General features: G+C 41.6%; 1 protein-coding gene across 1 annotated transcript; it reads left to right on the top strand.

Moving 5' to 3' along the window:
- Positions 1–331: 331 nt before the first annotated feature.
- Positions 332–12,365, top strand: MRAP2 (melanocortin 2 receptor accessory protein 2). The gene is made up of 3 exons (XM_068413552.1): positions 332–458; positions 7,745–7,844; positions 11,972–12,365. Exons 1-3 carry the CDS (start codon positions 332–334, stop codon positions 12,363–12,365), a joined length of 621 nt encoding a protein of 206 aa, XP_068269653.1.
- The last annotated feature ends 413 nt before the right edge of the window (positions 12,366–12,778 follow it).

Raw genomic sequence — 12,778 nt, 5'->3', positions numbered from 1 at the left:
ACTTTGTACGCTTACATGCACCTCTGTGGAGGTGAACATAGGTTCCCTTCTTTCCATTGAAGAGCAGCTCTGTGTTGAATGGTAGTTGGCCAGCCAAGACTGGGGAAGGAATGTGAGCAGATGTGATAGCCTTGTCTGATGAGGCAGTGATACTGGATTTTAAAGGAAGAGGTGAGAGAGCCTTTGGGAGTGCCTGCTCTTGGGAACAGTGATGAGGGAGAGATCACATAAATAAGAAAGGATTCTCTAGAAAATCAAAATATATGCTAGAAGTATGTAGTCTCTATTAACGCATTTCCTATCCACAGGTATATATTTGTTGAGGTGCAAGATGTCTGCCTTGAGGCTGATTTCTAACAGAACCTCCCAGCAAGCCTTGTCTAACTCTGATTATACCTGGGAGTACGAGTACTATGAGTACGGACCAGTGTCATTTGAAGGCCTGAAGGCTCATAAATGTAAGTTCAGTAGAGACATACTTTATTGCAGCTGAGCTTCACCATCTTAATGTTCCTGCTCTTCATTTGTAACTGATTATTGTACAAAAATATCTCTCTCCTAATTTTTTAGATTCTCGGCAATTAGAGGTATTACTCTATTTAGTAGATTATTGTAATTGTTTATTATTCTGTGTCTTTTTGTTGACTGCTTTTCTTGTGCATGAGAACACCATGCATTTCTTGGCTATGGTCGAAATTTGTCAATACTGAGGAATATCAGACTAGCGGGAACAGTTTATAACAGCAGATACAGCCACTGCTCCTTCTGGTGACTACTTGCTATAATCCGTGTTGCTTTGTTCTTATTTCTGTTAATGCTAAAAAGGCAGTGGTGGGCAGCCTTACTGCTTTTGTTTTTCTTAATAGAAAATAAATTTAAGGCTTTTAAAAGATTTAAAACAAAAGAAGAAATTTCTCCTTCTGAAGAATCTTTCTTCATAGAAGGAGTGTGCTAAATTCATCAGTCTTCTAATACTGGAGCTGTTTTACAGTAGAAGTAACAACAGGGACCAGAGCGATGAAAAATATGAGTAGTAATTGAGAGGAAATTTAGCTAGGACAAGCTAGTACAGCTGGACCAACATTTATTGAAAATCTAGACAATGGCTTTGGCTTTTATGAATATTTTCTTTTTTTGGGGGAGATGGTTGTGGGGGGGGAAAAAAAAACAAACAAACAAACAAAAAAGAAAAAAGCAGAGACTAACTCAGAATTACTGGATGTGTTTTGCAAGCACTTTGCCAAAGAGAAGCAAACCATCATGTTTGTTTATAAGCAGGATAAACTGTGAGAGGGTTTGAGCACCAGTCTTCAAAGTACTGGGGAAGGGTCGCCATCCAGTGCTGGAGCACTGGTCCAGGGTGGGATACATACTTTCTGCCTCATTTGTCATGATGAGGATTCAGACTGGGAAAGAGGAGTGCCTGCAGTGGCAAACAGCAGCCCAGAAAAGCTGATCTCCCTTGTCTCTGCACAGTCAGGAGGTTTTGGGGTGGCTCTGTAAGGGACAGAAGAAACTTGTTAACGTTACTAATGCTTTTAAGAAAACTAGGGCAGAATTTGCTTTTTAGCCTGAATTATACTTTATTTCTTTTTCCCTCCCAAAAAAGTCTGCTGATTACTGTCTATATTTTTACAAATGTTAGGTATTTGAAAAATGTAGGTCAGCTTTATCATGTTTCTGATTTATATTCCATTCTTCCACTTAATCAGAGGCCAAACCTGATTACAAAGATTAGCTGCAGTGTTATGTACATGCCTTGTTTTTAGCTCAGTGTGTCAGAGTGTGATGGGAGAAAAAAATAAAAATGATAGTTACCTCTGGATTGCAGAAGGTGTAGCGGCAAAACAGATCTTGGATTGCCATCGAAGTGATTGCTATGCTAAGCATGGCAGCTCAGCTTTTGCTGTCTGGCTGTACTGTTCATAGAGCAGGAGAGTTCTGGTGTACTTCTGAAAGAGGTTATTAGTAGTGTTGAATCAGTGACCTAGGAAATCACAGAATCAATCAGGTTGGAAGAGACCTCTGGGATCATCGAGTCCAACCATTGCCCTGACACCACCCTGTCAACTAGACCATGGCACTAAGTGCCATGTCCAGTCTTTTCTTAAACACACCCAGAGATGGTGACTCCACCACCTCCCTGGGCAGCCTGTTCCTATGTCTAATGACCCTTTCTGAGAAGAAATTCTTCCTAATGTCCAACCTGAACCTCCCCTGGTGAAGCTTGAGGCCGTGTCCTCTTGTCCTATCGCTAGTTGCCTGGGAGAAGAGGCCAACTCCCACTTCACTACAGCCTCCCTTCAGGTAGTTGTAGACTGCAATAAGGTCACCTCTGAGCCTCCTCTTCTCCAGGCTAAACAACCCCAGCTCCCTCAGCCGTTCCTCATAGGTCAGACCCTTCACCAGCTTGGTCGCCCTCCTCTGGACTCGCTCCAACACCTCAACATCTTTCTTGAAGTGCGGGGCCAGAACTGGACACAGTATTCAAGATGCAGCCTCACCAGTGCCGAGTACAGAGGGACGATCACTTCTCTAGACCGGCTGGCTACACTGTTCTTAATAGAGGCCAGGATGCCATTGGCATCCCTTCTGGGTGTTTTTTTTTTCTTTTTTTTTTAGTTTTTGGGGGATTTAACTGATAGATTGGAGTTGGCTCTGTTTACTTTGGTGTTACTGTGTGCATTTTCAGAAGGCTGAGTTTAATCTAGTAAAGGAACAGTCTATGTCTGTGTTGTGTATGGCGTATTTCTTGACATGGTATGTTCTTGGTGTGTTTCTTGTTCTACTTATTTCCAGCTGTGTTGAGACTGTTGAGGAATGTGGAGGCAATGTGGTCAGACATTTAACTTCACTGAAATCCTAAACTGGGGAGGAAGGAGGAGAGGAGATGACACTGGGGTTGTATTAGGAGGGAGACCTTAAATATTGCCAAAGAAGGGGTGTTAATGAACACCTGTAACTTATGTTGGAGAGCTTAAAGAAGAGTGGACTCCAGTTCAGGTGATGCAGGCTGGCAGTGACACTTGGCCAGCTGTAAAACATCACTGGCCTTTCTTAAAATTAGAGGTGTGTGTTTTTATTTATTTACTTATTTGTGATACACAAGGTATTTCACCCAAAATGAGAGGGCACTGTTTTGAACCATAACGTAAGATGAATTCCACAAGATAAAGTTGGAGGCCGCTTTGGGATTGATGTTGATTTAATTAATTGTAGGCAAGGGGAAGTTCCTAATAATTTAATGTGTATACAAAGGAATTCAGAAGCCTGTTTTCTGAAAGCAGAGAAAAATTGATGCAAAGTGACCTATGAAGAAAAATATTGGCAAAACAATCTAATACACAAAAATACATTTCTTAAAAAAAAAAAAAAAAAGTGGAGGTGGGGAGAAGATGAGGTGTTCAAGTGCCACAGTGACTTCAAATATATGACTGGAGAAAACAAAAGCTGTTTCACAAGCAACAAGTATGTTCTGCCTGAGGAGAAGTGAAGGCAGGAACTAGAAGTCGGAAAATCAAGAAAAGTAGGCAGCAGATGTTTTGTAAAGTAAAGCTTTAGAAAGTAAATAGACAAAGATAGTCAGGAGATATCTGTGACTGGCAGAGTGTCGTGGTTTAACCCCAGCCGAAAACTAAGCCCCACACAGCCACTTACTTGCTCACTCCCCCTCAGTGGGATGGGGGGAGAGAATTGGAAGGGTAGAAGTGAGAAAACTCGTGAGTTGAGATAAAGACAGTTTAATAGGTAAAGCAAAAGCCACACGCGCAAGCAAAGCAAAACAAGGAATTCATTCACTGCTTCCCACGGGCAGGCAGGTGTTCAGCCACCTCCAGAAAAGCAGGGCTCCATCATGTGTAATGGCTACTTGGGAAGACAAACGCCATCACTCCAAATGTTCCCTCTTCCTCCTTCTTCCCCCAGCTTTATATACTGGGCATGACGTCATATGGTATGGGATACCCCTTTGGTCATTTGGGGTCAGCTGTCCCGGTGTGTCCCCTCCCAACTTCTTGTACACCCCCAGCCTATTTGCTGGTGGGGCGGTCTGAGAAGCAGAGAAGGCCTTGACTCTGTTTAAGCACTGCTCAGCAGTAACAAAAACATCCCTGTGTTGTCAACACTGTTTCCAGCACAAATCCAAAACATAGCCCCACACTAGCTGCTATGAAGAAAATTAACTCTATCCCAGCCAAAACCAGCACACAGAGATAAGAACAAAATCCTTTTTTTGTGCCTTTGGAACAGAAGAAACCTCAGTAACATTACAGAGAGGTAAAATAGGTAGGAATGATCGGGAGAGTCAGAACTTCTGACAGGATAAGTCTGTGTTGGGAAGGAAAGGAAAGCTAATACTGCAACTTGAGAAAGTCATGGGATATTTTCCCAATCTATTTGTCATTTGGAACAATACTATAAATGTAGTCCTATGTACCATATTTTTTTAATAGATGTTGTGTTATGTACTGTTTATTTTGAATAAATGTTTAGGAGTTAGTAGGTTTGGATGATTTGCACTTAAATGAGTAAGACCTAAATTAAATACTGAAGAGAACTCGGGCCACCTGCTTTGTTTTTAAACAAATCCAAAGAGTATAATTGATACAGCAGAGGGTTGGAAGTGTGTCAGGAGCCCCAATAAAGCAAGAAAGATGTAGCTTTAGGCTCAGTCAACTTAGGGATTCTGTTGGGGGGGAACACTAAATAAACTACAAGACAGGCTTGTTACTCAGCACACAATGCTGGCAGGGGTGATTTCTGTGGGGAGTAGTAGTTTATCAGAATCTTGATTTTTTTGTTGTTGTTGTTTTTGTTTTTGTTTTTTTTTTAATTTTTTTCCTTTAGCTTTCTTTCCTTAGTTGATGAGTTAAGTTTTACAGCTTGATCAATATAATCTATGTGCATATTTCTTAGACATCTTACTTGATCAGACTTTACATTGTGGTTATCAATGCAGTTGCATATCATTGAAGCATGTCTCACTAATTGGTAGGTACTAGCAGGTGTAAATGGTTAAGTGGTAAATTTTTTAATGGGAGTATGCCATCCAGAGGGACCTCAACAGGCCTGAGAGCTGGGCCTGTGAGAACCGCATGAAGTTCAACAAGGCCAAGTGCAAGGTCCTGCATGTGGGTCAGGCAATCCCAAGCACAAATACAGGCTGGGCAGAGAATGGATTGAGAGCAGCCCTGAGGAGAAGGACTTAGGGGGGATGGTTGACGAGAAGCTCACTATGAGCTGGCAATGTGCGCTTGCAGCCCAGAAGGCCAATCGTATCCTGGGCTGCATCAAAAGCAGTGTGGCCAGCAGGTCAAGGGAGGTGATTCTGCCCCTCTACTCTGCTCTTGTGAGATCCCACCTGGAGTACTGCGTCCAGCTGTGGGGCTCCCAACATAAAGAGGACATGGAGCTGTTGGAGTGAGTCCAGAGGAGGGCCGTGAAGATGATCAGAGGGCTGGAGCACCTCTCCTATGAAGACAGGCTGAGAGAGTTGAGGTTGTTCAGCCTGGAGAAGAGAAGGCTCTGGGGAGACCTTCTAGCAGCCTTCCAGTACCTGAAGGGGGCCTACAGGAAAGTGGGAGAGGGACTTTTTACAAGGGCAAGTAGTGACAGGCTGAGGGGGAATGGCTTTAAACTGAAAGAGGGTAGATTTAGATTAGATATTAGGAAGAAATTCCTGTGAGGGTGGTGAGACACTGGAACAGGTTGCCCAGAGAAGTTGTGGCTGCCCCCTCCCTGGCAGTGTTTATGGCCAGGTTGGATGGGGCTTTGAGCAACCTGGTCTAGTGGAAAGGTGTCCCTGCCTGTGGCAGGGGGGTTGGAACTAGATGATCTTTAAGGTTCCTTCCAACCGAAACCATTCTGTGATTCTATGAAATTTTCAGGTAGTACAGAGTCCAGTAGGATGGTAGATAATCATGAGCTATTGTGTATTATAAGGCCAAACACAAGATGCATCTTGAACCACTGAATGCAGGCTATACTTATAGAGTGATTCTGAAAATAATTTAGGGCTCATAATTCATGGAATTACAGAAATAAACTCATACCAGTATGCTTTCAGCAAAAAGGAGTATTACAAACTCCCCTCCGCCATGATGGAGACCTATACTTGAACCACCATCTAGTTATTTTACAAAGGGTGTTGAAAGGGGGAGATGTGGTGGAGGAGAGAAGGAATAAACATTGCAGTGGGAGACTTGAAACTTAACCTCCTTAGCTTACCAGAAAAAGGGATTAAGGAGTGACTTGATTGTGATAAAATGTTTTCACAGGGAGAAAATCTCAAGTCACAGCAGGCACTTAGACGTCGCAGAGAAAGAGCAAATGGTTTGAATTGATTTCCAGTTTCCAGATCTGCCTTTTAGTGTGGAAGATATTTCACAGTGGGAGTGTGGTTAACCATTGGGATCAAGGACCAGGCAGGGTAGCTATTCCTTGTTTTCTGGTGTCTTTACTTAGTCCTATAGGAGATTCAGCAGGCTGGCTCAGGTTCTGTGCCGTGCCTGCTGCACTGGTTCAGACAGATCACCCCATGGCTATACAGCCTGCGAGAATCTTTGAGATTCAGTAGTAGCTGTGTAACGAGAGGTTAAGGGTAGATAAGATACCTGTCCTGACCAAGGCTTCCCTCTTGCGTGTTTGTGTGTTAATTTTTTTGAACTTTTACAGTGGAAGTTTTAAATATTTGCATAAACAAAAAATAACTAACTGAAATGACAGGTGAAAAATGTGGTTCCTGGACCAAGTCATATTCTGGGTTGGTGCTCTGTAACTTTGGGCCATGCTTATCGACTGAGTGTTGTCTGGAAATGTATTTATCCCACTTGGACCTCTCTTAATCAAGTTCCTGGAAGCTTTGAGGAGCAGCGGTAGATTAACTTTGAAGTCATAAGTGGACATAGATTTGTTTTAAGTAGGACTGGAGATTTATCTATGGGTTCATTTGCTATAAATGAGAACAGTAGGTATGTTTTCTGCACGCAGGCAAAAAGACATGCTCCTCCCAGTTGTTTCTATATTTTGCTATTGCCTTGGTGTTTTCTTTTTAATTAACTGGTGGTTTGACTTTGTCCAAATCCATTTGGCTCCTCTGAGATTTTATTGCAGTTTTCCATATGCAAGTTGGAAACTCAAATTAAAAAATATTTGAAAATGTCTTGTAGATGTTGGGTTATTGATATTTGTTGAGGTAGCAAATAGTTTATCTGTGGTTCCATTGATTTCAGAACCCTCTATCTTACCACTGAAAGAAAGCTAGATCTTCCTAAACCTATTGTGCCAAAGAAATCCATCAAACCCCAGAAACCTAACGGTCTGAAGCAGAAATAATTTAAAATAGCAGGAGTCCAGTTCTACAAGTACAGAGGTTTTTGCTGAAAATCAAATAATCCTATTTTCTCAGCTCTAGCACTGATGTTGTTTCCAAAGCAATGCTTAAAAATGGGCCAGGCATCACAAAGGGAGCTGCTTTTATTTTACTAACCAGGAGAATTCAGTGTTTTCCCTCTTTCAGCTTGTTTCTGGGTTGTCCAGATGTCCCTGAAATTCGGACTAGAAATGAGAGCTTCAATGGCAGCTTTCTGTTTCAAAATAGAGAAGATAAATCTGACCGTCCTTCCTCTTTGCCACCCAGGAATAAGTTGCAAAGCCTTTTGGGATTTGCAGTCATGCTGCATGTGGAAGGAAACTTTCTGCAAACGCAGGTGAAATACTGATCATCATCTTTTCTCTTTTTCACCAGATTCCATTGTGATTGGATTTTGGGTTGGTCTTGCAGTTTTTGTCATCTTCATGTTTTTTGTCCTGACCCTGCTGACGAAGACAGGAGCACCACATCAAGAGTGAGTCTGAAAACTGGAATAACAAATCCAGCCTGCTAAGTGGCATGTCTGTTCTTTTGCAGCCCCCAAACAAGCAGTGACAGTGCTGACATTGCACTGGCTCTGCATCATCTTGTTCTAGTCCGCTCTTACAAAAGGGTGCAGTCTGCCTTTGTTTCAAATAATCTTTCTTCCAAGCGCTTCTAGGAGACCAATTCTGTAGAATTGTTACTAATGTGTTCCCTATTTAGCAAATAATCAGTAGGCGTGCAGTAGGAGAAGGGAATAGCTGCATGTATGCATTTTCATGCTAAAAGGAAGCTGGTGGGTAGGCTGCCAAACAGGTGGCTTTACCTTACCTTTCTGCAAATAAATGGAGTCATTCTAGGTTGGCTTACCTTACGATGGAGTGGAACAGAGAAATGTGAGTATTGACAGAGTACATACAAATAAAATGTAGTGCAGATGTTAAATTAAGGAAGTTGAAGTCTGGTGGGTTTCCACATGTGTGTTCAAGTCCAAAAGGTAAATATCGGTAGTATTTACAAAATCTTCCCTTAACCCTGAGGCTTCCCTAGTCTCAGAGTATCTTTGTTTCTGCTCAGAAATTCCAGTAGATGCTGAAGTACAGGTCAGCTCCACATTTGTTTAACACCAGAGTACCCTGAAATTCACAAGCTAACCTTTTTTTCTTGTTCTTTCTGGCTGATAAGTATGTGCAGACCATGCCTTGCCTCAGCCATGTATCTGCATTTGCACAGCACACAGGCTGTGAGTGTCCCTTCCTCTGAGAAAGTTTGAACCCACATCTCCTCTCAGGCTTGCATGCCATAAAGTAGAAATAGAAAGCTGCTTTGGAGAGTGAGATCATTTGCAGGCTGGTAGCAATGATGAGCAGCCGATTGTGAAAGGCAGTTGTTAGTGCTTATCACTTCCTAAAGCAGCCTGCCTATCTCTGCCTACTGAAGGCCTTTTGCTGTTTAGTCATATATAGTCTGGCTCTGAAGTCTTGTAATAGCACATCTCTAGAGATAGGGCCATATTAGAGAGGGCATACGTACATCGTGAGCCTCTTCTGTGCTCCTAAACTTTTGCTTCTGTGAGAAGGAAATAGAGGCAGAAGAATTCAGCTTCCCAGAACTGACTTGCTGGTATTTTTGCCTCCTTTATGGACTGTCATAAAGTAGCCAGACCTTGCCCCCAAATATATTTAAAGTCCTTGTAAGTGTTGATGTGCCGCCTCTTTTCCCTGGAGATCTTGTTTCTTAGCTGACCATCTGAGTCTGTATCCCACGTGAATAATTTGAGAGGGGAAGAAGTGATTAAGTCAAACACACAACGAAGAGAATTTAACATGGATATCCGTCAAAAGTTTGTACACTTGTAAAAATGTACTTTCAGGTAGCAGAGGCCTGCTTGATATCTCCCACTGTTTTTCTGCTTTCTTCATCAATTTTCTTAGAACAGGTTGCCTAGAGAATTTGTGAAACATCGATCTTTGGTCAACTCTACATCCAGGTAACCTGATCTGAATTCAGAGTTGGCCTTGGCTTCATCAGAGCATTAGGCTAGAGACCTCCAGAAGTCCCTTCAAATCTAAATCTTAATATAATTTTTCAGTTGCTGAAGAGAGCCCAGTTATTCCTTTCTGTACTTGTTTTAAACTTCCTTTGCAGCTTTGGGAGCTGTGTGCTTGAATGCTTGCCCACGTACTATGTATGCTGAGTTGGCACCTTTAACAAATTTGAGCACTATTTTTTTTGAGATTTGATAACCAAATGTGTACAGTACTGAAATAGATCATCCAGGAATATGCTAAGGGCAGTGAATACTGTTGTTTCCTCTTATTTTTGGCACATGTATATAAAAACTGGAGAACATAAATACCTCCCTGTAAAACTAGTGCAGTGTGGTTTTAGTTTGCCTGCATCTTCTGTCTTTATACCTGACTGGATTCTTCATGACTCGTCGTCTCACTAGTGGGCTGTCTTGCAGCCCTCCTTTAGAAAGAGATGTTAATGGGATTCCTAGGTCTTGGGAGAAAGCCAGCCTGACTGATGGATGTGTCTCTGACTTCAGTAAGTCAATCTGGCTGTTCTTTAAAGTACCATTAATGTGAGAGGTAAGTGTGACTGCGTTCAGATGGATGGATCCAAAGTAGAATACTCTGATTTTTCTAGGAGTATGCTTTTCTTGGCTCAATATAAAAGGGTACGATAGCATGTACTTTTCAAAATTGTGTAAGATGTTCAGAATTGGGTACATTCTCACACCAGACGAAAAGGGCCAGGATATGGACAGGGAGAGGCAGAAATTTAAGTAGTTATGGAAATGATTCCTATTGCACTTTTTTTGTTTGCTTGCATATTAGTATGTGTAGAGCATTAGCTTGTGTGACAAAAAAATTGTTGACAATCTTTCTGAATTCCTGCCTGAAAAATACTCTCATTCATCACTTGGGAGAAGATAGAACGCTGTGTTTGTTTCTGCTTAAAAACATCCTTAAAAACGCATTTGTGCAACAAAGGCATGTGTTCCTGTAACCTATCTGTACAAAATGCTGGCTGATGTGATCTCAAAGCTTCATGCAGCTATTGAGGCAGGTTGTACAAGTAGTTGCAGTAAAGGTGAAATGACTCATATTTTTTTTTTTTTTTTTTTTAAGAAATCACATGGTTTTTCTGGGGTAGAATCCACTGAAACAAAAACTTATTCTACAGATATATGTATATGTTTGCTGAAAACTTACTCAGGAAGGTTTCTCAGGTTCAGGGTAGCACTTCTGGATTGGTACCAAGGATCTGTTTAGATCCCCCAAGTTCCCTTTGGGATGCCAAACCCTGCCACTTTGGAGGATTGGCTACTTATTCCTTTCCATGGTTTGCCAAGTACCCCAGGTCACTTCAGGGAGTGTTGAGAGAAGGGGTGTTTAAGCTATAGAGGAATCTCAAATGTCAGTCCCAAATGAGTATGCCCCTGTTAGAAGGGTATACTGGGCAAAATGGTCTGTACCCTGACAGTGCACTCAGAGTCCAGTGGGCAGAGTCCAGAGTTTAATACTGAATCCAGCAGACCAGAACCCAGCATCACAGGCTGGAAGATTCCCAGAGAAGGGAGCTTGGGTTAGTTCATTGGCAACTGCTTATTTTGAGTGGTTTTCAGTATGTGTGATGCTCAAGGTGTCTGGCATTCACCTTCCTCCTCTCTTGTTGGCAGCTTCCAGGACTCAGAGGGTCCTGTGGCCCAAATATTGCAAAAGGGATTTGATTGTCCAGGTGGCTGTGCTCCCTTCCACAGTAAAACTGGGATTTCTGAAGCTGCTTTTCTTATTTTGAGTGTTCTGAAAAGACATACACTGAGGTATACTTGCATGAGTATACTTGTAATGAGCAAGACTGTGCAAGTTTCTAGTCTAGTTTAAAAAAAATAGTAAAATTCCTCCCCAAAATACAGAAAGATAGTGTTTGTGAATTTTAGAATCCAAAAATATGACTGTGTATTAGACCATGTGTTCTCTGCTCATGAGCACAGGATTGTTCTCTGTATGTCCTCAGTGATGTTAAGATGTCCTTCCTGGGCTGTGTGTCTGAATTGTCAAGACTGCCAGTCTTTATAGCAGTTTTTAGTTCCAGCTCTCCTGATTTGGAAATCTGAATGTCATTGACTGAAATCAGTGGAAAAGATGGACTGATGTCCGGACAACCAAGCACTCAAATTATGCCTTTAGTGACAGCAGGGCTGCCTGTGTCTCAGGAAGATTTTCTCTATCAAAGATTTTTCACAGTGTTCCAAAAGCCATTTTTAAAACCTTGTTACTACTTGATACTACTTGATATCAAGAGGAAATACTGAAGAGTATTTCTAAGCTTGTTCAGTGAGCTGATTATTAAAGTATATTGATTACTAGAAGTGCCATTTAAGAGTGCTAGCATTGATAACTTACTCCCATGGAAAATTATCATGACAAATCAAGACTTAAAATAGCTTAAGCAGAAAATAATAAATAGTGCCGGTTTTAAAGTCTGTTGTAGATAAACAGTAGGGTTTCATTTCTTCCTGATCATAATGGTTGCTGAAACCAAATTTGCTGTTAAGAACTCAAATAGTTCTACTTCTGTGCTTACTGTATTTTTCTTTTTCCTCCTTAGCAATGCAGAACCTTCTGAAAAAAGATTTTGCATGAATAGCTTTGTGGCAGATTTCGGAAGACCTCTAGAGTCGGAGAGGGTCTTTTCTCATCAAATAGCTGAAGAATCCCGGTCGCTTTTCCATTTCTGTGTTAATGAAGTGGAACATTTGGACAAAGCAAAACAAAGTCAGAAAGGTCCAGGTCTGGAGAGTAATATTCACTTCCAGGAAGTTCCCAGAAGCAGTGGAATGTTTGAGGGGGACCTAAATTGTCTTACAAAATTTAACATTCCAAACTTTGTGAACACTGAGCAGAACTCTTCACTAGGTGAGGATGATCTCCTCATCTCAGAGCCACCAATCATTTTAGAAAGCAAATCGGTCATGCAGTCTTCCCATCGGATCCTTGACTGAAAAGTCTTTTACTTGAAGGTAAACATTCCCATTATTGTCCAGTTTGAAGCCTTTCTTGGCCTTCTGGTATTTTGATAGAAGGTATTTCAGACCTGTGCTTTTTATTGTATGTAAGACTGGCTGTGCTGACAGAACTCAGTTTAGAGTTCTGTCAAACAAAAGCAAAACACTGATCCTGATGCCTTCTGTCTAAAGGTCTAAACCTTTTGCCCAACATTATTTTTGCTTCCTTTTTTTTTTTTTCCTTTGTTTTTAAATGACTGCTTATGTTCAGCTTCTGAAAGATACTGTAATGATTTGTGGGGACTGTGAAGGCTGGAGCGTGGCATTGGGAGGTGTATGAAAACTACTCCGCCAAGAAAAGCGTAAAACTCAAGTTAAGGCTGAAGCAAGGAATAAACAGGCAGCCCCTG

Source organism: Nyctibius grandis, chromosome 1, assembly GCF_013368605.1.
Source record: "Nyctibius grandis isolate bNycGra1 chromosome 1, bNycGra1.pri, whole genome shotgun sequence".
Classification (NCBI taxonomy): Eukaryota; Metazoa; Chordata; class Aves; order Nyctibiiformes; family Nyctibiidae; genus Nyctibius; species Nyctibius grandis.
This window is presented reverse-complemented; position numbering and strand designations above follow the sequence as displayed.